The sequence below is a fragment of the Rana temporaria genome, chromosome 1 (assembly GCF_905171775.1).
Source record: "Rana temporaria chromosome 1, aRanTem1.1, whole genome shotgun sequence".
Taxonomy (NCBI): Eukaryota; Metazoa; Chordata; class Amphibia; order Anura; family Ranidae; genus Rana; species Rana temporaria.
The window spans coordinates 406,646,972-406,672,020 of record NC_053489.1 but is presented as its reverse complement, the minus strand read 5'-3'; the positions used below and the strand labels follow the sequence as shown (position 1 = coordinate 406,672,020).

General features: G+C 40.6%; 1 protein-coding gene across 6 annotated transcripts in view; it reads right to left on the bottom strand.

The window, feature by feature from the left end:
• Positions 1-25,049, bottom strand: part of SBNO2 (strawberry notch homolog 2) — a 149,208-nt gene that overhangs the window by 10,538 nt on the left and 113,621 nt on the right. For all 6 annotated transcript variants that reach the window (XM_040323911.1, XM_040323933.1, XM_040323919.1 and 3 more), the window contains 10 exons: positions 22,211-22,290; positions 20,074-20,268; positions 19,753-19,880; positions 19,534-19,665; positions 19,300-19,435; positions 19,075-19,187; positions 15,332-15,403; positions 12,869-12,977; positions 1,964-2,035; positions 562-705 (listed from right to left, as the gene is read on the bottom strand). In XM_040323911.1, coding sequence (XP_040179845.1) covers positions 562-705; positions 1,964-2,035; positions 12,869-12,977; positions 15,332-15,403; positions 19,075-19,187; positions 19,300-19,435; positions 19,534-19,665; positions 19,753-19,880; positions 20,074-20,268; positions 22,211-22,290 — 1,181 coding nt within the window. The remainder of the gene's footprint in view (positions 1-561; positions 706-1,963; positions 2,036-12,868; positions 12,978-15,331; positions 15,404-19,074; positions 19,188-19,299; positions 19,436-19,533; positions 19,666-19,752; positions 19,881-20,073; positions 20,269-22,210; positions 22,291-25,049) is intronic.

Sequence of the window (25,049 nt, the reverse complement as noted above, 5' to 3'; positions counted from 1 at the left end):
CCCGCTGACCCACCCCTCAGAGGCTGCAGATGGGCATTGATCAGGCTGCATTCATGGCAATGGCGAGGCTGCATTCATTGAAATGGCGAGGCTGCATTCATGGCAATGGCGAGGCTGCATTCATGGCAATGGCAATGACGAGGCTACAGATGGGCACTGATTGGGCTGCATTGATGGGCAATGGCCATCATTTTGCTTCACAGTCCTTTATTTAAAAAAAAATTCTTGAAACTTCCCTCCTAAATAACACGCCCAAGCTCATCTCTTCACCACACACAGCCACAAAGGCAAGAGAATTCTTGTTGGGCAGTGTATTAGTGCTCGGGCAAACACACTTCTTTAATGGTTCAAAGAATGTCAGCAAAATGGTCGGCCCTCACGCATGTTCACTCCATCAAATCTGGCCCTCTTTGAAAAAAGTTTGGACACCCCTGCTTTACCTATTTGACACAGTCAAAGTATGTATTGAAAAAGCAACTTGACAATTAAAAAAAGTTTTGATAAAAAAAAAAAAAAAAAAAAAGCTTGCCCTGACCCTTTGCATGAGAGCATCAGTCTTACCTAGGATACCCATGTCATATTTGCCATCCTTCTTGTCCTTTTCAATGAGAAAGTCAAATGTGTCTGTAAAAAACTGAAACAGGCTGTTTTGTTTGTGAACTTCTAGGCCCAGCATCCGGTTTAAAAATTTTGTCACTGAACACTCTGCAAAAAACAAGCGTGGAAACAGATGAGAAAGGAAGGTCAAAACAGGCCTGAACATTTGGCAAAGTAATCTTCATGACCTTCACATGAAGAATGAATCAGTTTACAAGCCTATCTAGAACATAAGGCTAGAAATATATGCAATATTCTTTCATAAGTATGTACTAAATGTATTATCAGTTTGCAACAATCATTTCCATCAATCAAATATATATCTTGGACCTGGCCAGAGGTAGTTAAATTGTGCTACACCAATTTAAGTCACTGTTAGGAGGTAGTCAAAATGGTAGTTGCAAACCTATAGCAAGTTTTTCTCCGCTGTTGAAACAAAATCATGCACTTCAACAAATCTCCATGGTTGCTCTTAAAACATACATATGGCCAAAGCTCCTTTTTTGTTGTTGTTGCTGTACTTGTCTTGTAAGAGAAAGTTGTATTTGTTCTTTTGTGATCCAGAGTCAGTTGACGGGCCAGAGTCACCTCTCACAATTCACCATTCTTCACTTAAAGCAGGCCAAGAGTTGAGTGACTAGCAGCCATGTGATTGCTCAGTTCTCGGTCTTATGCCGTGAACAAACGATCATTTTTTCGGCATTAAAAAAAACGTTTTTAAAAAATGAAATTTTTCAGGTTCTGAAAAACGACAAAAAAAAAAATTCGAGCATGCTGCATTTTTTAACAACGTTTTAAACGATGTCGTTTTTCGGGTTGTAAAAAACCTGCGCATGCTCAGAAGCAAGTTATGGTAAAACTACCATTCGTAATGGAGTAAGCACATTCATCACGCTGTAACAGACAGAAAAGCGCGAATCATCTTTTACTAACACGGAATCAGCTAAAGCAGCCCCAAGGGTGGTGTCATCCGCATGGAACTTCCCCTTTAGAGTGCCGTTGTACGTCACCGCGCTTTGCTAGATCATTTTTTAAAAACGATGGTGTGTGGGCAACGTCGTTTTAATGATGAAGTTGGAAAAACTTTGTTTTTTCTACATACCGAAAAATATCTTTTTTTTTACGACGAAAAATTATCGTGTATGCGGCATTAGAGTGACAGCTGTAGCATCTCACAGATGCTATAGCATGGAAGAGAGTATGCATGTTTATTTTTTTATAATTCTATACTTCTTTAATAACTTCTTTGACAACCTCAATTTACTGTAAGTAACTAAACATTGTAATATCACAAATATTCTGCTCATATCTATGCATCAATTTCAAGAAACCCAACGGTCAATGAGATTGGATATTGAGGTCATACCTTTATCAACAACGACATTGTACTTGGTTTCTCTGCAGCAAATTCCAACAGAAAGTAGACCCTGCTTCATATCTAGAGAAGAAAAACAGTGAGATTGTATACATATGAAACAGCTGACACATAACCATAACAGGTGTACTAGTGGAGCTTCTGGTTCACTTGGCACACACTGGACAGTGTTGTGGAATGTTAGGCTTTTTTTGGGGGGAGAATCTAGTAAAATAAAAATCGCAATAAAGAAAAGTAAAGCGACAGCTGAGATAGAGATCACAGAGATAGGGAGGGTAAAAAAGGGGGAGGGGTGTGCCTGTGTAGCAAGAATTATTTACAAGTGAATATTAGGAATGACTTCACCAATGGAGCAAGGGAGGAGGTGGAATCCTTATGGGTAGAGCTTCAAAGGGAGGAAAGCAAGGGGAAAGTAATACTGAGAGTATGCGATAGGCCCCCTAACCAGAAAGAGGAGGGGGAGGCGGACCTCCTATCACAGTTTGGAATGGCGGCAAGGATAAGAAGTGTCATTATATTGGGGGATTTCAATTATCCAGACATAGACAGGGCGAAAGGAACCGCGCATTCATCTAAGGCTCACCATTTCCTAAATGTCTTGCAGGACAATTTCATGGAGCAGATGGTAAATGCATGACAAAAAAAATGTGTTATGTCAGAACTATTGAGGCCAAAAGAACTTTACCCATGTTATATTGAACATGAGAAAAGCAATTTTTGTTCCTATATATTGTTTCTTAAGAGGTTAAATTGAGTTCATACGGGGCGAACAGAGATTTTCCTAAGAGACATGAAGGCCCCATGCATATTACCTCCGATCGTAAATTAAAGGTCTGGACATTTAGACACTTAAAAATAAGAGCCATGGGCTAATGTGCATTGTCAAAAGGTATGTTCATGTTAGGAAAAAGAAGAATGTGGGTTAGGTTTTAAATAACAATGTGTAGAAACATATTTTTATTTTCCTCTGTCCTTGACTGAGGGATAGAGAGAGAGACATATTAACAAATTATGTTTTTGAAATGATCTATATTAATTACGGCAAATATACAAATTAGCCATAATATCTCATTATAATATTAGTTAATTACATTGCTCAATTAATTATGCCTATAATTACTCCAATGTCGCATATTTTGGTTTGTGCAATTTTTTATAATATATTATATATATATATATATATATATATATATATATATATATATATATAAAATCATTTTTTATTAAAAAAAATTATATAATATTAATCATGGATATAGTAGTGTCTTTATTAAAATGTATATAACATATTTGTAAGGCTATGAAAAGTTTTAGGGTATAGAAAATATACTTGTGTAATATTCCTTGAATAACCAGGATGTTTCTTATACCATGACTTAACTTTCAAGGTATGTGAGAAGTTAGGTTAATGACCTTATCCAAATTTTATCATAACCATATATACTTGTTTTAGACACCAAGTCTACCAAATGTGACATCTGTTTGACAGCTCTAGATATTTAATAGTTTCTGTTGACCCCAAGTCAAAAGTCATTCATAAAATTTAATTTGATATATAAAATAACATTTAACAATCTCAATTTCTAATATGACGCTGCCCCTACTGAAAACGATGTGTAAGGACACTATAATTTCCCTATAGGTCTGTCTAGGAAATGACATGTATTTGACCTCACTTACAACATGAAAGGCATTTCAACACGCATTTTTTTGGGGGGGATATAGACTGGGGACACATAGCCGAGGGGGATCTGGAGATGGGGATCTCGAGACAGAGAGACGAGCAGGAGAAAAAAAAAAAAAAAAGAGTACGGAAGAATGTAGAAGTCCTTTGAGACACCCAGCCGATGATCCTCAAAACAGATTTCTTAAATCTCTGGTAATGTATAAAATTTAAATGTTTACCTTTTGGGTAATTGAAATTGTTTGAGCATATGCTTAACTAAACTAATTAATGTTGGTAGCGTCAGTTTTGGAGTGAGTTGAATTCTAACTGCAGTATGAGTTCTACTCACTTTTACAAAGGGATACATATCTTGTTATAGCTCAATAAAACTGACTTTAGAGTCTTAGAATTGGAGAAGTTATAGTATGTGTTGAACCATAGATTCATCCTAAAGTTATTCTTATTTAACCACTTAAGCCCCGGACCAATATGCAGCCTAAAGACCCAAGGTGTTTTTACAGTTCGGGACTGCGTCGCTTTAACAGACAATTGCGCGGTCGTGCGACGTGGCTCCCAAACAAAATTGGCGCCCTTTTTTCCCCACAAATAGAGCTTTCTTTTGGTGGTATTTGATCACATCTGCGGTTTTTAGTTTTTGCGCTATAAACAAAAATAGAGCGACAATTTTGAAAAAAAAGCAATATTTTTTACTTTTTGCTGTAATAAATATCCCCCAAAAACATATATAAAAACATTTTTTTTCCTCAGTTTAGGCCGATACGTATTCTTCTACCTATTTTTAGTAAAAAAAAATCGCAATAAGCGTTTATCGATTGGTTTGCACAAAATTTATAGTGTTTACAAAATAGGGGATAGTTTTATTGCATTTTTATTTTTTATTTTTTTTTTACTACTAATGGCGGCGATCAGCAATTTTTTTCGTGACTGCGACATTATGGCGGACACTTCGGACAATTTTGACACATTTTTGGGACCATTGTCATTTTCACAGCAAAAAATGCATTTAAATTGCATTCTTTATTGTGAAAATGACAGTTGCAGTTTGGGAGTTAACCACAGGTGGCGCTGTAGGAGTTAGGGTGCACCTAGTATGTGTTTACAACTGTTTGGGGGTGTGGCTGTAGGAATGACGTCATCGATCGTGTCTTCCCTATAAAGGGAATGACGCGATCGATGCGCCGCCATAGTGAAGGACGGGGAAGCCGTGTTTACACACGGCTCTCCTCGTTCTTCAGCTCCGGGGAGCGATCGCGACGGAGCGGCTATAAACAAATAGCCGCGCCGTGGTCCCGGATCGCTCCCCGAGCGGACCCGACCTCCGCATGTAGCGGTAGGGGTCCCGATCGGACCCCCCACCCGCTAATAGGCGAGGACGTACCTATACGCCCATGTGCCTGTACGTGCCATATTGTGGACGTATATGTACATGCGGGGGTCGGGAAGTGGTTAAAATAAGTCTTGGTTAAATTACCAAGTTTGTTTATGGTTCATATACTGTAAAAGACGTTTAAGCTTGAGAGCCGGTTCACACACATGCAGCACGACTCGGCAAGGCGATCTCAAGGCGACTTGAGAAGCAACTTGCAAAATGACTTCTGTATTGAAGTCAATGCAAGTCGCCCCGAGTCGCCCCCAAAGTCATGCAGGAACCTTTTTCTAAGTCGGAGCGACTTGCGTCGCTCCTAATAGAACGGTTCCATTGACTACTGCGGACCGTGACTTGTCAGGCAGCTAAGTCGCCTGACAGGTCGACCCTGTGTGAACCGGCTCTGAAGGTCTTTGTTTTGAGAAGAAATCACATGTTAAATTCAACACCTAGTTTGTTTTTACATAATCTGTAAAGCCATGGAAAGCCATTTACTAAGCTGTCATGAAGTAGTTGTAACAAGAGCTTGTGGTAAAATTTCTTATCATTTGCATTAATTTAATTGACAATTAAAGGTATATTCCTTTTGTATTATTATTATATATATTTTAGCACATCGCTGTATTTCACACACAAACTAGCATAGATAAACAAACTTGAATTTGTTTTATTTGTGGAAAGATGTAAAAATCTCCTAAACAATAGATTTTTGCATAATTCCATTAATATAATACTGTTTTAATATTTCAGTATAAACACCTGACAGTTATTAGACCTACTGATGACTAACAATACAGACATGATCGCGGATGTGGAAATACGGGGCAATTTAGGAAACAGCGATCACAGGTCAATTTGTTTCAGCATAAATTACACAAATGGGAAACACAAGGATAATACAAAGACACTAAATTTCAAAAAAGAGCCAACTTCCCTAAACTACTCGCCATGCTAGAAGATATTAAATGGGATAAAATATTAGGAACAAAGAACACAAGGAAACATTTTTTTTAAGCATATTAGCCAGTGTATCCCAATGGGAAATAAATTTAAAAGAGCCAAAAGTCCTGGGTGGCTTAACAAAAGAGAAGGCCCTCAAACAATACAAGGCTGAGGGGTCATCATCAGCATTCCAACTTTACAAAGAATGCAATAAGAAATGTAAGGGTGCAATCAGGGTGGCTAAGATAGAACACAATAGTAAGAAAAAAAGGTCAGAACATATTGGCTAGAGGTCGACCGATATGGGTTTTTCTCTGGCCGATGCCGATATTTAGAAATCGCGGCGGCCGATAGCCGATTTATGATGCCGATTTTTTTGGGCCGATATGTTAAGCCGATTTTTCAGGCGCTTTTGGGCTAAACAGTAAAGTTAGCCCATATTTTTATTTTTTCGTCCAAAAGTTTTCATTACCTGTTTTTGTGTATTACATTTTATATATATATATATATATATATATATATATATATATATATATATATATATATATATATATATATATATATATATATATATATAATATTTTACATTTTACACAAAAACAGGTAATAAACTTTTGGATGAAAAAAAAAATATGGGCTAACGTTACTGTTTATTTTTTTTTTGTTAAAGTATATTTTTTCCCCAAAAAATGTGTTTGAAAGACCGCTGCGCAAATACCGTGTAACATTAAATATTGCAGCAATCGCTATTTTATTTCCTAGGGTCTCTGCTAAAAAAAAATATATAATGTTTGGGGGTTCCAAGTAATTTTCTAGCAGAAAATACAGGATTTTTACTTGTAAGCATCAAGTGTCAAAAAAGATTTAGTCTTTAAATGGTTAAACTGAGAATTCTCCTACACGGAGTTCAGTTAATTGATAAGTAGCAACATTGTATATCTTTTCTAAAACATGGCAGGCTGCCCAGGAGAGAGAGAAGGTCTTCTACGGGAAACTTCAGGCAACATGCATTGACTTCTATTACAGAAGCTTTTTGCAAGTCGCGGTGCTGAAGTTTAAATCGGCATTTTTAAAGCACAAATCGGCCGATGCCGAATAATTTAAAAACGCCAAATATCGGCCGATATATCGGCCAACCGATATTTCGGTCGACCTCTAATATTGGCCCCATAAAGAATGATGAAGAGAATATGGTTACAAAAGATGGAGAGATGGCGAAGGTTTTGAATTGATTCTTCTCCTCAATCTTCACGAGGGAAATGGGGGGGGATTCAGTAACCAAGACTGCAATGTTTATCTTCATGACACGTCATAGAAAGCACCCTCATGGCTAACGGAGGATAAAATTTGAAATGGACTTGGAAAAACTTAACATTAATAGGTCACTGGGACCAGATGGCTTACACCCAAGGGTCCTTAATGAACTCAATCAAGTTATTGCCAAACCATTGTTCCTAATTTTTATGAACAGTCTACTGACTGGAATGGTACCAGCTGATTGAAAAAAAGCTCCAATATTTGAAAAGGGGCCGAGATACATCCTTGGGAACTACAGACCAGTTAGCCTAACATTAATAGTTTGAAGGGGATGATAAGGGACTATATACACAAGACTTTAATAATAAAAATTGTATTATTAGCAGTAATACGCATGAATTCATGAAAAAATCATTCTTGCCAAACCAACCCATTAACCTTGTATGAGGCGGTGAACTGCCATCTAGATAAAGGAAGGCTTGTAGGTGTGGTGTACATAGATTTTTCAAGGGCATTCGATAGAGTTCCCCATAAACTAGTACATGGATTGAAAACTTGCTAGGGGGGGGGGCGAGTCCAGAGAGTGGTGATAAATGGGGAGTACTCGGAATGGCCTGTTGTGGATAGTGGGGTCTCCCAGGGCTCTGTCCTGGGACCAATCCTATTTAATTTATTCATAAACGATCTCAGCTCAATCTCCATATTTGCGAACGATACTAAGCTAAGCAGAGCAATAACTTCTATGCAGGATTTGGAAACCTTGCAAGAAGATCTAAACAAATTAATGGGGTGGGCAACTACACTGCAAATGAGGTTTAATGTTGAAAAATGTAAAAATAATGCATTTGGGTTCCAAAAATGCATTTGCAATCTACTCGCTGGGGGAGAACCTGGGGAAATATAGGATGGAAAAGGACCTGGGGGTTCTAGTAGATGACAAGCAATGGCATGTAATGCAAAGAGAACATTGGCACGCATTAAAAAGGGGATCAACTCCAGAGATAAAATAATAATTCTCCCACTCTACAAGACTCTGGTCTGGCCGCACCTGCAGTATGCCGGCCAGTTCTGGGCACTAGTCCTCAGAAGGGATGTGCTGGAACTGGAGAGGGTCCACAGAAGGGCAACAAAGCTAATAAAGAGAGTGGATGATCTCAGCTAGGGTTGTCCAGATACCGATACCAGTATCGGTATCGGGACCGATACCGAGTATTTGCGGGAGTACTCGTACTCGCGCAAATACCCCCGATACCTAAATAGAATACTTTTCCCCCCCACCGCTGCCGCCGCATCGAGGGACATGGCTAGAGGGACATTGCTGCATATGTGAGGGACATGGCTAGAGGGACATTGCTGCATATGTGAGGGACATGGCTAGAGGGACATTGCTGCATATGTGAGGGACATGGCTAGAGGGACATTGCTGCATATGTGAGGGACATGGCTAGAGGGACATGGCTGCATATGTGAGGGACATGGCTAGAGGGACATGGCTGCATATGTGAGGGACATGGCTAGAGGGACATGGCTGCATATGTGAGGGACATGGCTGCATATGTGAGGGACATGGCTAGAGGGACATGGCTGCATATGTGGGGGACATGGCTGCATATGGGGGGGACATGGCTGCATTTGGGGGGGACATTTAAAAAAAGTATCGGTATTCGGTATCGGCGACTACTTGAAAAAAAGTATCGGTACTTGTACTCGGTCCTAAAAAAGTGGTATCGGGACAACCCTAATCTCAGCTATGGGGGAATGACTGCAAGCACTGAACTTATTCTCTGGAAAAAAGACGCTTGAGAGGGGGTATGATTTCAATGTACAGATACCGTACTGGTGGCCCCACAATAGGGATGAAACTTTTCCGCGCAAGGGAATTAAAAAATACACGTGGCCATTCACTAAGATTAAAAGAGAAGCGATTTAACCTTAAACTGCGTAGAGTGTTCTTTACTGTTAGAGCGGTAAGGATGTGGAATTCTCTTCAACAAGCAGTGGTTTCAGCATCGATGATTAAAAAATAAAACTATTAGATGAGCACCTTAACGACCACAACATACAGGGATATACAATGTAATATTGACATAAAAATACACACACACAGGTTGGACTTGTGTCTTTTTCAACCTCACCAACTATGTATATATGTAGCTGGGCATATTCAGCAAGTCAAAAAGCAATGTTCTACGTGCAAGCAACCATAAATTCACTTCAGCTGGCCTGGCTACCGGAAACCAAAACCTACTGGTTGCAATGAATTGCGTGTACTCTGTATATCACTATTTTTCTGTTCTATTTTCCATTGCTTTCAGCCGAGTTTAAAAAAAAAATAATGCACAGCTTTCGGCTACAAAAAGGATGTTATTTCTGATCCAGGACTGAATGAAATCCCAGAAAATATGCAAGACAGCCAAGATTCGACTATGACTACTAGCAACACTAACATGTTAATTTGGTTCTGATTTGCATTAAAGGGGTGTTCCAGGAAACCCCAAAAAAATTAAAAGCCAGCAGCTGCTGGCTTTTAATAAATGGAGACTTACCTGTCCTGGTGTCCCTCGATGTCGGCACCGCAGCTGATGTTTTAGTCGGGTGCTGCTGTCACCATTGCGGGTAAGGGAACCCGGCAGTAAAGCATTTCGGCTTCACGCCGGGAACCCTACTGCGCATGCGCGAGGCCCCGCTCCTCTCTCCTATTAGCCTGGTGGCCAGGGGAGGAGGAGGGAGCCCCGCAGTGACGTCACGGCCGCGGCCGCACTCCAGGAAGTGGGAAAGGATACTGGTCTTTGACAGGTATCCTGTCCCCCCTCCCCCCAAAAGGTGCCAATTGTGGCACCGGAGGGGGGGGGAGGAATACGATGAGCGGAAGTTCCACTTTAGGGTGGAACTCCACTTTAAATGAACTAATATGTTAGTGTTGTAAATGTGAACTAAAGTTGGCACACCTGTAAGAGTTATTATGGAAAAACTGATGCTCCACTGATGCTTTATCACCAATCCTTGTTTCCACAACAACCCAAAATGTTCAAAATCCAATTGTCATTGGGACAGAAAGTGAGGTGAAATCTTCTGAACAGGGGCACAGACAGCAAAACAAACGTTACAGGTGTGTTAACCCTTCCCTATGCTATCCAAAAAGTTTAAAAATCATTTTTTGGCTGGGAGCTACAGTTTAAAAATGTACCGTTCCGACTTACAAATTCAACTTAACAAACCTACAGACCCCATCTTGTTTGTAACCCGGGGACCGCCTGTATTTTGTTTTGGATTTGCATTTGGTAAAAAATATATGTGTGAGTATGTGCGATATATGTGAGATATGTGCGAGTAAGATTTTCTTTTTAGAAAGCATGTAAATGCATTCAGACTAATACATTTGCATGTTTGTGTGCATTGTATATTTGTATTTGAAATCAAAGTTTAGAGTCTGCCACAGTATGGGTCAAAATGAAGATGGCACACATAATACAAATGTTATAGGCCAGCCTAGAATTAACCCAACTATCAGTATGCAATAGTTTTGTAGAAAAGCAATCCTGAGAGCATGATCATAAATACAGGAGGATTGGAGACCTGTGTTCCTTAGGACTCCAAGAAAAGAGTTTTGTGAATGTATGGACTACAAGTACTGTCAGCCTTTGCGTCTGCTGGCTTGTAGTTCTCAATGAACTACCAGGGTGCTGTTGAGCACCCTGTTGAGCATTTGGTTGCCCAATGACCAGGCCATTTTTTGTGATTCGGCACTGCGTCGCTTTAACGGACAATTGCGCGTTTGTGCGACGTTGCACCCAAACAAAATAGACGTCCTTTTTTTCCTCACAAATAGAGCTTTCTTTTGGTGGCATTTGATCACCTCTGTGGTTTTTATTTTTTTGTGCTATAAACCCAAAGAGTGACAATTTAAAAAAAAAAATATTTTTTACTTTTTGCTGTAATAAATATCCCCAAAAAATATATAAAAAAATGAAATTTCTTTATTTGTTTAGGGTGATATGTATTCTTCTACATATTTTTGGTAAAAAAAAAAAAAAATAGTAATAAGCGTATATGGATTGGTTTGCGCAAAAGTTATAGCGTCCACGAAATAGGGGATAGATTTATGGAATTTTTTACTAGTAATGGCGGCAATCTGTGATTTTTATTGCGACGGCGACATTATGGCAGACACATCAGACACTTTTGACGCTATTTTGGGACCATTGTCTTTTTTACAGCGATCAGTGCTATAAAAATGCACCGATTACTGTGTATATGACACTGGCAGTTAAAGGGTTAACCACTAGGGGGCAAGGAAGGGGTTAAGTGTGTCGTAGGGAGTGATTCTAACTGATCACTGTCCTGTCACTAGGCAGAACAGGGAAATGCCTTGTTTACATCTCCTCGTTCTGCAACTCCGTGACACGATCGCGGGACACCGGCGGACATATATTACGTCTGCCGATGTAAATATAAAGGCGGCGGTCAGCAAGTGGTTAAAGTGAACTTTAACACAGCAGAACTGTAGAAAAAGACACCCATCCTCCTAGGAAACGAGAAAAAACTAAGGCATACTGGTAGCAGGAGGGGTTGTCTTGGGCTAGCTTACATTTTTTTTTGTTTGCCAGTCTCCAGTCCTCCTGTAGGTGGCAGAAAGTGAAAACTTTCAGCGTCCCTTAATTGATGAGAATGAAACATGCTTTTAAGGTACATTCCCAATCATATGTTCTTGGAATTGTATGCGTCTAAAATGCTACTCAAGGCGCAACATCAAAACAGCAACGGTTTTGTTCTTTTATATAGGCTAATTTTAAATGTACTGTGGCCCTAAATGGTCTAATCTGATTAGGTAATTTGAAGTGGACGTAAACCCAATTTATGAAATTTGAGCTGGGCACATATATCTGCAGTGTTTTCTCATCTCTTTAAAACACTAATGCCGCATACACACGATCGGATTTTCCATCTGAAAAACCTTGGATGGTTTTTCCGACGGAATTCCGCTCAAGCTTGGCTTGCATACACACGGTCACACAAAAGTTCTCTGAACGTTCGACCGCCAAGAAGGTGGTGACGTACAACACTACGTCAAGCGGAGATTTTCCGATAGGAATTATTTCCGTCTGGAAATTTGAGAACCAGCTCTCAATCTGTTGGCGGAAATTCCAACAGCAAAAGTCTGATGGAGCATACACACGGTTGGAATTTTCGTTCAAAGGCTCACAACGGACTTTTGCGGTCGGAATTTCCGATCATGAGTACGGGGCATTAGTCTCATAGCTCTGTTTGTCCGTTATCAGCATGATAACTTTTAGTGTGTGTTGGAGGAGTTTGCTATAAAATAGATTAGCAGCCAGCTAAACTACACACAGGCAAGCTCTGCATGCGTGCGTTTCCTCCAATCAGCTTTCTCACATTGTCTCACAGTGTCTAGCACTTCCCTTCTCCAACAGGGGAATCAGGAAGTGATAATTCTAACAGAGTGTGCACTTTCTAAACAGTATATTAAAGTGAAGACAGAATATATACACATGTAAAACTTCTATAACCTAGTTTTTTTTAGATATCTACACGTGCTGTTTTTTGAGTATTATAATCACAATATGGAGAGGGAAGCGAACAGATAAAAAAAAAAAAAAGTGAATTTAGTTTAATTGCAAATTACCCTGGAAGAAAGCAGCAGGGCCTCCTGGGTACCCTTGTGGAGGAGGCACATCCCTTTGTGTCTGGTTCAGGATAGCTGATAATATCTGTTCCAGTGATCTTGACCCATACTACACAGATAGGAAAAGCAATTAACAACACAATTTTCAAACAGTATAGAAAGAAAATCAATGCCCCAAATCAAACTTGTTTTTACATATAGAATGATGGCTACAAGAAGACAATACAAGCACTAAGATTTAAATCATTGGCTACAGCACAGCATTCTCTGTAGATTCCTGTGCTGTGTCTGGACTATAAAATCTGTTACATTTTTTTAAAGATCTAACAAAGTCGACGCCTAAATTTAGATCCAAGCTTAGCAAAAAGTGACATAGCTACAGTCAGTAGATGTGTCAATTTGTGCTTCTGTTGTGCTGCAGTCTCAATATAAAACCATTACATTTTTATTACAACATGCATACAATCGCATGTATAAAAGACTTAAGCAAATCAATAGAAAACTCCTTCTGTAAATAATGCTTATCCAAAAATACAAAGTAATTACGTGTCAGGACACATTCAAGGAGCTGGAGAATGAACTTGTTGAAAGGCAAAAGAAGCTTGATGCTGCTCTAGGAGAAACAACCCCCGATGCCCTGCCCATGGGGGATACAAGAGTAAAGTGCCTCTATATCAATAGCCACCAGCAGGGCATCGGGGGAAATCAGAAAAGCATCAATCATTTTGCGAGGATCGATAGTGTCCTTGACATAAGATGGGAGCTGGGTGACATTGTGGGTTTAGAAAGAAAGCAACATACTTGCTAGCTTTTTCTGTCAGAAAACCCATTCCAGTCACTATGGGGCATCCCGGCAGGAAGGCAAGACTTTTTTTAGTTTTGGGGAGGCAAAAGAATGTGGGGGTAAGTGGGAATTTGACATTAAAATAGCGAAACGTATCCTTATTAATAAAGGCTTGTACATAGGCATCCATCGGGAGGATTCTAAACTCGCTGGTAAACCTATTCATCACATCGGCTGAAATGCAATTAGGGTATACCAAGAAGTGTTATTTGAAATCTTCAACCACATCGCCTCAGGGAAAGATAGGGGGTCATGAGAACCAGATTGCCCCCTTTGTCAGATGGCTTGAAGACTATGTCCCGACGATCAAGTAGGGACCTAAGGGCAGGACGCTGATTAGCTGTCAAATTGTCAGAACTAATAGATGTGTAGACTGGAAGCCATTTAATCATTTGATATAGAAAAGCCCTTTTTCTTCTCCCCTCTCCCCCTTTTTGACTAATGATACCTATCTCCTAGAGGAACTTATATATAAGAGGACTGTATCGACCTTAGTGGAAGTATTATAATCTAATGGTTTTTTTTTTCATGCCCGCCACCACTATATGTTATTCGCCCTTCCCCTTCAAGAAACATGGTACTCATTATCCCCCTATTTTTTTTAAGACTCCAGATGAGAGATTACACAGCTGGCATATTCCTTCACGTAGCTTCGATATCTTCATATAAGTAGCATACCCTTTGCCTGATTCTGTTATCCTTTGATGCCTACCTCTAATTATTTGTTGTTCTGTATGGTATGCTCCTCAATTGGAATCCTGGTTTATGTTCGGTTTCAATATGGATTTTTACATTTCTACCGTTATGTTAAATTGTATATTGCCTTTTTTTACAATAAAATTCTGATTGCAAAGAAAAAAACTTCAACCTAAACTTATTGGGTGTTGCTTGTTGAGCAGCTTGTCACCCTCAAAATAACCAGAGCTAGATGTCTCCACCTCAGAGTCATCCCCACATTCATTCTCCTCTAATAATTGCATAAGATCCCAAAGTGCCCTAGTCAGCCACAGTAAAGCCCTTATACTGGTTCTTTTTAGCATTAATAGATCTTTTTTTTCACTTGATCAAACAAACTTTTGGCTTGACAAGCTTATTTTTGATTTATGTTATCAAGTAAACACATGTGCTTTATGATTTTGTTCTTTGAAATGTTATGTTTTTACCCTTCTAGCTCTCCTCACGTCCAAAAGAAGCAGGGGTGTTCCCACAAACACGTTGAGAGAGACTGCCTACCCATGGAAGACACCTTATTTAGCTGCATAATTCTAAGAGTTGAATCCATCATTATTCTGTCTCTTCAAGGGTTGAATTTTGCATTATTGTGACACGTTTGGTGTCTACCTCTATGGGTGGTTTCTGAGGGAGGTTTTCTATACATTTGCTTATGTCTTTTATCCATGTGATTTTATGCATGTTGGAATAAAAAGGTAATTAAGGATATCGATTGTGTTTTGGGGTTAATAGAGGTTTCTATGAATGGAGATGCTGGGCAGAAAGCCAACAGGAGACTGCAGCAGAAGCGGCACATACTGCAAGTAATGTCCCTTGTGCTGATTTTTTATTTTGACTAAACTTAAGTTTTAAGCAAACAACCCATTAGGAAGAGCAGTCCTACTAACCTTGTTTTCAAAGTTGTACTTGCTGAGATCTCTGGATTCTGTGGCTCTCCGGTCCCCATGAGTAAGTGCACCCTGTTTGAACAGATCCCATCAAGTAATGAGAAGCAGATCAGAAGAATTTTGACTTACCTGTAAATTCCATATCTTGAAGTACACACAGTCCACTTATTCATTCCTCATGAGTTATAGGCGTGTACCTTTAGATGACTGAGTGAGTGAGAAACTTATATAGCGCAACACATGCGAACTGAAACGCCTCTGGGCACTGGCAAGCTTTTGAGGACATACCACAGCCTCCCCCACCCACAGCTGCCTCCCCTATACCCTAATCTATTTCATGAGTGCTCAGTTTTGCAATACAGATTAACAAGGATAGTTTAGGAAGGTTGTCCTGTGGAGTATGCCAAAATACTGAATTTATAGGCAAGTCAAAATTTCTCTGATCTTAAAGGAGTTGTAAATAAAAAAAAATGTATGCTGAAATGACTGTTTACAGGGTATAGAGACATAATAGGTAACCGATTCCTTTTAAAAAGGATTAAAAATAGATAAAAATCAATCATATAATGTACCTGTAGTTTCTAGTTTAGTTTTTGCATGTGGTTTCCTGCCTCTCTGCTGTACAGAGCCACAGAGCCAATACAGGGCAGTGATGGTTTGGAAAACGAAACTGATTGGTGCTGAGGGGTTTTAGACACACAGTAATCACACCTCCTTGAAGTTAGTGACCACAGAGAGAAAGCTCCCAGCACTGTGGTCATCAGGAAACAGACAACCAGGAAGTGTGGAGATCAGAGAAGAATTGCAGCAGCTTGAGAGCAAAAACGAACAATGAGGACATAAAAACAACACTGCATTAAGGTAAAGGAAGCTATTAAGATAAAAAAAAAAAATTTCCTTTACAAACCCTTTAATTGCATTGGATGTTGCCAGGCATTGAATACAGGGATGGGCTACTAGGCAAGCAAACCTGTGCCAAAAGGCTCAAAAAACAACAGGGGTTAAATATCCAAGCTCAGAGTGCTGCTGCAATCAGGATATTTGTTCATGACTCATGATGTGATCCAGGGCATCTAAACATTTACATAAAAATAATAAAATTAGAAAAAAAATAATAAAATAGTGAAGCCGATTTCTCTGGGAAGGAGAAGAGGTCCATCACATCAAGACACTAGCAAAAAACTGGCGACTCATGGGGGAGATTTACTAAAATTGGCACACTCAGGATCTAGTGCAGCTGTGCATAGTAACCAATCAGCGTCTAGGTTTTACTGTCAAAGCTTAAAGTGTTTGTAAAGGTAAACATTTTTTTACCTCAACTACTTCAGACCCGGCATATAGTCAAATGACGGCGGCAAGGTGGCTCTATAAATCCCAGCCGCCGTCTTTTGACGTCCTCGGGTCCTCCGGCCACTGGGGGGCGCGCACGTCCCCGAGATGCCAATGCGCGTGCCTGGCGGCCGCGATGTCCTCCAGGTACCCGCGATCGGCAATAACAGAGCAGGGACGTGGAGCTCTGTGTGTAAACACAGAGCTCCACGTCCTGTCAGGGAGAGGAAACAGATGCTGTGTCCCTTGTACATAGGGACACAGCATCGGTCACCTCCCCCAGTCAGTCCCCCTTCCCCCACAGTAAGAATCACTCCCAGGATACACATTTAACCCCTTCCTCACCCCCTAGTGTTAACCCCTTCCCTGCCAGTAACATTTATACAGTAATCAATGCATTTTTATAGCACTTTTCGCTGTATTAATGTGAATGGTCCCAAAAATGTGTCAAAAGTGTCTGACGTGTCCGCCGCAATATCGCAGTCTTGCCAAAATTCGCAGATCGCCGTATTACTAGTAAAAAAAAATAAAAAAATAAAAAAAATGTCAGAATTCTATCCCCTATTTTGTAGCCACTAAAACTTTTGAGCAAACCAATCACTATACGCTTATTGCGATTTTTTTTTTAACCAAAAATATGTAGAATACGTATCGGCCTAAACTGAGAAAAAAATGGGATATTTATTACAGCAAAAAGTAAAAAATATTGTGCATTTTTTTTTCCAAATCTGTCGCCATTTTTTTGTTTATAGCGCAAAAAAATAAAAACCGCAGAGGTGATCAAATACCACCAAAAGAAAGCTCTATTTGTGGGAAAAAAAGGACGTAAATTTTGTTTGGGAAGCACGTCGCAAGACCGCGCAGTTTTAATTTAAAGCGACGCAGTGCTGAAAGCTGAAATTTCGCCTGGGCAGGAAGGGGGTATATGTGCCCAGTAAGCAAGTGGTTAATGCATTATCTGTTTTGAGGTAAAAAATATTTTAAGTCGCAGGCCCTGGACATGCAGATTTCGGAGTCCCAATGGTGGAGAGCCTGTACTCTGGCCCACAAGTGCTCCCTTAGCTCTAGGACGCAGGAAACTGCTCACAAATTACTCACCCACTGGTACGCTACACCTGTGAAACTGCATTCTTGGTTTCCGCAGACTCCAGATACGTGTTGGAGATGCGGTGAGGATAGGGGCACTCTCCTCCACATATGGTGGCAGTGTCCTCTGATTGCTCCCTTTTGGCAGGAGGTGTGTGAGGCAATTAAAGTCATCACGGAGACCAAGATGGAGCTTAATGCGGCATGTTGCCTCTTGCATATTTCAAACGGGTCATATCAAAAGGTACAGGAACTCACTTTCTAAGCACCTTTTAAATGCAGCCAAGGCCCTGGTACCCCTGTTCTGGAAGTCTTCGCGAGTCCCTTCGATTCGTGATTGGCTGTCCAAGGTAACTGAAATTTACAACATGGAGGAGACTGTAGCTCAGTCCGACGGAAGTGAGAGATTTTTTCAAACGTGGTCTCCCTGGATTCAATTTAGATTCTCACAAACTTACGCAAAAATGATGACTTAGAATGTCTTGCCCATGCACCTGTTGCCTTTCAGTACTCTTTATGGTCCACAGACATATCGCTGGAGCTGGAATGTGCCTGACCCCCTCTGTGTCGTTCCTCCCCCCCACCTTCCCTTTTCTTTTTCGCATTATTCCTTTCCCCTTTCTCTACGCTTCCCCCCATTTGCTTTCTCTTTACCTCTCTATCAATACTGAGACATTGAGCTTAGATTTATTTCTAGTGTTTATTTGACATATGTCAACCCCTATGTTATGTATATCTTGTTGCTGTCACTTGACATTTACAGATATGTTTACTTGCTACCACTTGCAATATCATTAGATACCGTATATTTTTGCTGAATTGTTTTGTATTGTATTCTGATTGGGAGCTGCGACTCCCGAATTAAGCTTCTCTTGTCTTTCTTTCAATAAACTGGATGTTATAAAAAAAAAAAATCTTTTAATAGTAGCCCCCCCCAGCCCCTCCTATGGGGGCAAACAGCAGGTGGGAGATGCTGGAAAAAGTATGTAGGACATGTTTATTATTTTAGTAATAATAATTTAAAAGAATTAAGCTTTACAATCACTCTAATCGAACAAGCTGAAGTTAGAAGGTAACTGGTTACGATTCACAGCTGCCCTGGATTCTGTGTGAACCAGTTTTAGTAAACCTCCCCCACAGAGTCTCACACCCCATGGGGGGAGGGGAAGTCCTCCAAAGCTTGCCAGTGTCCAATCACCTGAAGGTACGAGCCTATAACCCATCGGCTATGAATAAGTTGCCCGTGTCCAGTCGGATTAGATTTTTATATATATTACTAATATACTCTATTACAGTATACATGATTACAAAATATATACTGTACTTACCAAGCTCTCCAGTCTTTTGGCCACAATAGAAGCAAACCGCCTCTCTCCAGCAAGTTCTGATATAAGAAAAACGTATTCAGGAGCAGACACCTGATTAGAGCGGTGAGTGCGACCTAGAAATTATGGGAAAATTGTTTTCTTTTAGCAAGGGAGACTATGGACAGTGACACAGATTGAAAGTAAATATATGAAATCACCATATTAAAAACCATACATAAAACTCACCAAACTGTTGTATAGCTCTATCAGCACTCCACGGCAGTTCCAGTGTCATGTGTACCCGTCGGCGTTGATTTGGTACCCGCCGGTCAGCTTGTAGTGAAATACCTGAACTCGATGCTTCAGAAATAATTGCCACCAGCTTCATGTGTAACGATTTAAAAAAAAAACAAAAGCGTCACTAAAGTCGAGATTAAACTATAGATTATCAAGAGAGCAGAATAATAAAAGTGGCTTTACCTTGCTCCCATTCATAAAACGTTCCTTTTCCCTTAAATTGATATTATCTATGGATAGATTCTGCTCAGCCCGAGAATCAAAACCGAGCGAGCCATCACTGCGATGAACCACACGACCCTTCCTACCAGTCATCTAAGGAACAGAGACACTTGTATAACTCTTAAAAAAAAAAAAAAAATGAAGGCTATGGCATGTTTTGAGAATACATAATCAAAATACCTCCGCCACTTTCTCTGGACCTCCAAACTGGTCTATAAGCATGTCCAAAGTGTTAAGAGGCAGCTCCTTGCCTAGTTCTTCCACCTTGGCCAAAAGATCCATCTTCATTTGTTCTACCTGTTCTGGGCCTATGAAAAGATAAAATAAAGTACAGAATGTCACCAACATATGTATATCTAAATCTCCTTCACCATGACATTTTAAGTAGAATATGACTTTTGGGCAATTCTAAGTTGGACGCTACTGACTTAATAAGTCAATTTGATTTTGTAAAAAATGAAAAAGCAAAAACGCCCATAATGGCATTCCCATTGTGCTTACCACGATCCGGTATTGTTAGCCCATTTAAGGTGTGTTCCACAAAGATGACGTCATCATTATCCTGTAGGGACTCAGGGGAGGAATTAGAGTCACTGTCCAGCACGCCATCAGAATCAGAGCTACTTTCCTCACTGATGCGCAATAATCCAGCAAGATCACAACGTGAAAACTTTCCAGTGCGTGGTTTTCCTCGTTCTTAAGAAAAAATAGCAAAAACCATGAAATGGTGAAAACAAGCTGATGCAATATTATTTACAGAGAGCAAAGTAAGAACGCAAAAGACATAAAGCTAGAACATACTACACAGAATGAGGGGAAAATATTTTAAGCAAACTTCACTTACAAAAGAAAGTTTTGCCGATTCTGAATTTTATTGGGCGTTTTACGTGATAGACCAACACAAAGTGACACATAATTGTGAAGTGGAAGGGAAATGATAAATGGTTTTCCAATTTTTTTTTACAAATAAATATGTGAAAAGTTTGGTGTGCATTTGAATTCAGCACCCTAGTCAATACTTTGTAGAAACATCTTTTGCTGCAATTACAGCTGCAATTTTTTGGGGGTATGTCTCTACCAGCTTTGCATCTAGAGAGTGAAATTTTTGCCCATTTTTCTTTGTGAAATAGCTCAAGCTCTGGATGGAGAGCATCTGTGAACAGCAATTTTCAATTGGATTTAGGTCTGGGCTGACTGGGCCAATTTTAGTACATGAGTATGCTTTGATCTAAACCATTCCATTGCAGCTCTGGCTGTATGTTTAGGGTCGTTGTTTTGCTGGAAGGTGAACCTCCCCCCAGTCTCAAGTCTATTGCATACTCTAACAGGGTTTCTTCTAAGATTGCCCTGTATTTGGCTTCATCCATATTCCCATCAACTCTGACCAGCTTTCCTGTCCCAACATGATGCACGGGGATGGTGTGTTCAGGGTGATGTGCAGTGTTAGTTTTCCGCCACACGTTTTGCTTTTAGGCCAAAAAGTTAAATTGTAGTCTCATCTGACCAAAGCACCTTCTTCCACAATGTTTGCTGTGTCCCCCATATGACTCGTAAACTGCAAACGGGCCTTGTTAGGATTTTTATATATTTTTTTTTATTTAACAATGGCTTTCTTCTTGCCACTCTCCCATGAAGGCCAGATTTGACAACTAATAGTTGTCCTGTGGAGATTCACCCACCTGAGCTGTGGATCTCTGCAGCTCCTCCAGAGTTACTCTGGTACTCACGGGTGCTTCTCTGATTAATACTCTCCTTGGCCAGTCTGTCAGTTTAGGTGGACGGCCATGTCTTGGTAGGATGGATTGAATAGTGCTTTGTGAGATGTTCAAAGTTTGGGATATTTTTTTATACCCTAACCCTGCTTTAAACTTCTACACAACTTTATCCCTGACCTGTCTGGTGTGTTCCTGGGCCTTCATGATGCGGTTAGTTAGCTAAGGTTCTCGAACAAACCTCTAAGGGCTTCACAGAACAGCTGTATTTATACAGAGATTAAATTACACACAGGTGGACTCCATTTACCAAGTAGATGACTTTTGAAGGCAATTGGCTCCACTAGATGTTAGTTAGGGGTATCAAAGTAAAGGGGGCTGAATACAAATGCACGCCGCAGTTTTCAGATATTTGTAAAAAGTTTAAAAACCATTTATAATTTTTCTTCCACTTGACAATTATGTGCCACTTTGTGTTGGTCCATCACATAAAAGCCCAATGAAATACATTTTTGTTTTTGGTTGTAACATGACAAAATGTCAAAAATTTCAAGGGGTCTGAATACTTTGTCAAGGCACTGTACCTATTTTTGACAGGTACCTGCTCCCCACCTGCAACCTTATGGGGCCATCTCCAGGAGACTGCAGGACCATTCAGTAAGAGCATGGGGAGCTCAGGAAGTCACACCTGGCTTCCCACAGTCAAGATGGTGGCTCTGGGGACCCGAAGACTGGACAAGAACCAGCGCAGGTGAAGACAGACCTGGATCACTGGGTTGTTAAGTGTCTGTGTGTTAAAAGCCAGCAGCTACAGTATTTGTTGCTACATTTTTTTTTTTTTTTTTGTAATGAAGTTCTTCCTCTTTTAAAAATAGCAAATTTTCATTGACAATTAAGGTAAAAAAAACTTAAAGCCTTTTACGCACTTTTCCTTTTCAGCATGCCTTTCTCTCGTTTCCTCTTAGTTGAAGGAAAGTGTTTCATGATCAAAGACCTAAACACACCCCTGCAATGTTAAGGAAATAAAAAAAGATTTAGTTACCAAGGTTTCTACAGAAATCTCCATATTCTTGAGACACTGAATTACAATGTACAATTTGCTTGTCAATAATAACTTGCAGTTATTTCATATTTAGTGTACCTGGTGTATAGACAATAAGATATTAACCACACTTTTTTATTCCCATACTTATTTCGCAGGCGATTACTGTTCTCCTCCCCCCACTCTGTAGCTCTTTATAATGCAATAATCATTGGGTATAAAAAAAAGCATCTTAGCAAGTCAGAGTGCCTCAGTTGTAAAGATGAGCAGAGGTTCACCAGACAGAGAAAAGCTGCGTCTAAAAATTGTTGAGCAATTTCAGAATGTTTCCCAATGTAAAAATAAAATGACTTTAAATATAACATTATCTACAGTACATAATATCGTCAAAAGATTCTGAGAATCTGTAGAAATCTCTGTGCATAAGCGACAAGGCCAAAAAACGACATCGGATGCCAGTGATCTACGGACCCCTCAGATGGCACAGCATCAAAAACAGGCATTATACTGTGATAGACATGATTGCATAGGCTCAGGAACACTTCCAGAAAATCACTGTCTGAACACAGTTGGCCGTGCCATCCAAAAATGCAAGTTAACATTATTGTAAACGATCATCTTGTAAAAACGACCCATTCCGTTTAAAATAGAAATGAAAGGCAAAACATTTTTGTATAGATATAAAAACAAAAACAAAAACATCATAAAATAATTGTTTTCTGTTTTGTTTTGACGTGTAAGGACTAGAGGTCGACCGATAAGGGTTTTTGTCTGGCCGATATAGGATGCCGATTTTTGCGGCCGATATTTTAGGCCGATTTGTTTTTTTGGCAGGTGGCACTGGCTCGTGGCACTTACAGGTAACACTGGAAAGTGGTACTGATTGAAAGGTGGCACTAATTGGCACTGGTAGGTTGCACTTGATGGAACTAATTGGCACTGGAACATGGCACTAGCAGATGGCACTGGCAGGCACTAACAGGTGTCACTGGCAAGTGGTACTGGTTGGCACTGATTGGCAGGTGGCACTTCTTGCCACTGGCAGGTGGCACTAATTGACACTGGCAGGTGGCACTAGTTAGCATTGGCAGGTGGCACTGGTTGGCACTGGCAGATGTCACTGATTGGCACATGGCACTGGCAGGTGGCACTAACAGGTGACACTGGCAAGTGGCACTGACTGGCAGGTGGCACTAATTGGCATGGACAGGTGGCACTAATTGGCACTGGATGGCAATAGTTAGCACTGGCAGGTGGCACTGGATGGCATTTGCAGGTGGCACTGGATGGTACTGATTGGCAGGTGGCACTAATTGGCAATAGTTAGCACTGGCAGTTGGCACTGGCAGGTGGCATTGGCAGGTGGCACTGGATGGCATCAGTTGGCACTGGATGGCATTAGTTGGCACTGGCAGGTGGCACTGGATGGCATTGGCAGGTGGCACTGGCAGGTTTCACAGCCGAGAGAGAGAGGGGGGGAGCTCAGATTCAGCGTGATGTCGGACCCAGCAGCTATCCAGCCAATGAGCGGGCCATTAAAGAAAGGGGCGGGCCACATACATGTAGCAGTCCGCCCAGACCTCATTCCATTGGCTTGTGTTGGATAGCTGGGTCCCACCCACCCCGACATCAAAGCCCGCTAATGACAGCTCCCTTCTCTCTCTTTCACACACCCGGCGCTGCTCTGCAGACAGTGTGGACAAGGGAGGAGGAATCCCACGTTTCTCCACACTCTGCTGACACAGATGTGTTAAATATCGGCCACATTTGGATAATAAACCGCCCAATGCCGATTTCTCCAAAATGGAAGAATATCGGACGATATATCGGTCGACCTCTAGTAAGGACAAGTCTGATTTTTGGAGAAGAGCAGGTTGAGTTCCCAGCACAGCTAGGGAACCGACCACCCTGTGTGCTCTCCTGCTTAGTTTGATCAGTTAAATAAGAAAGCAAGGGGACTAGGTGAACACCAGAGTTTTCACATACAGGAAGCAATCCAAAGAGAACAGGATACGTTCTCATTCAAGTAAATAGTAAAGCAAGCACATATCAGGAATATGAACACCAATGCTTTTAAGCTCTATCATGCAAAGAAGCCACATCTGAACATGATCCAGAACCACCGCTGTCATTTCTGGGCCAAAGCTCATTTAAAATGGTCTGTTGCAAAGTGGAAAACTGTTCTGTGGTCAGATGAATTGAAACTTGGCATTCTTTTTGGCAACTATTGGCGCCATGTCCTCCAGGCCAAAATAAAAGGAACCTTCTGGCTTACCATCAGTGATCAGTTAAAAAGCCTGCATATCTGATGGTAAGAGGGTGCATTAGTGTCAATTGAATGGCCAGCTTGCACATCTGAAAAGGCACCATCAATGCTGAAAGATATATCCAGGTTTTAGAGCATGTGTTTTCATCCAGGTGATGTCTTTTTCGGGGAAGGCCTTGCATATTTCAGCAGAACAATGCTAAACTGCATACTGCAACTACGACAACAGCATGGCTTTGCAGTAGAGTCCAGATGCTTAACTGGACTACCTGAACTAATTGAAAATATTTAACGCATCCTAAAACGAAAAATACAACAAAGACCCAGGACAGTTGAGCAGTTGGAGCCCTATATCTGGCAAGAAAAGGACATCATTCCTCTCAAAAACTCCAACAATTGGCCTTCTTAGTGCCAAGACATTTACAGAGTGTTGTTAACCACTTAAGGACCCCTTCAC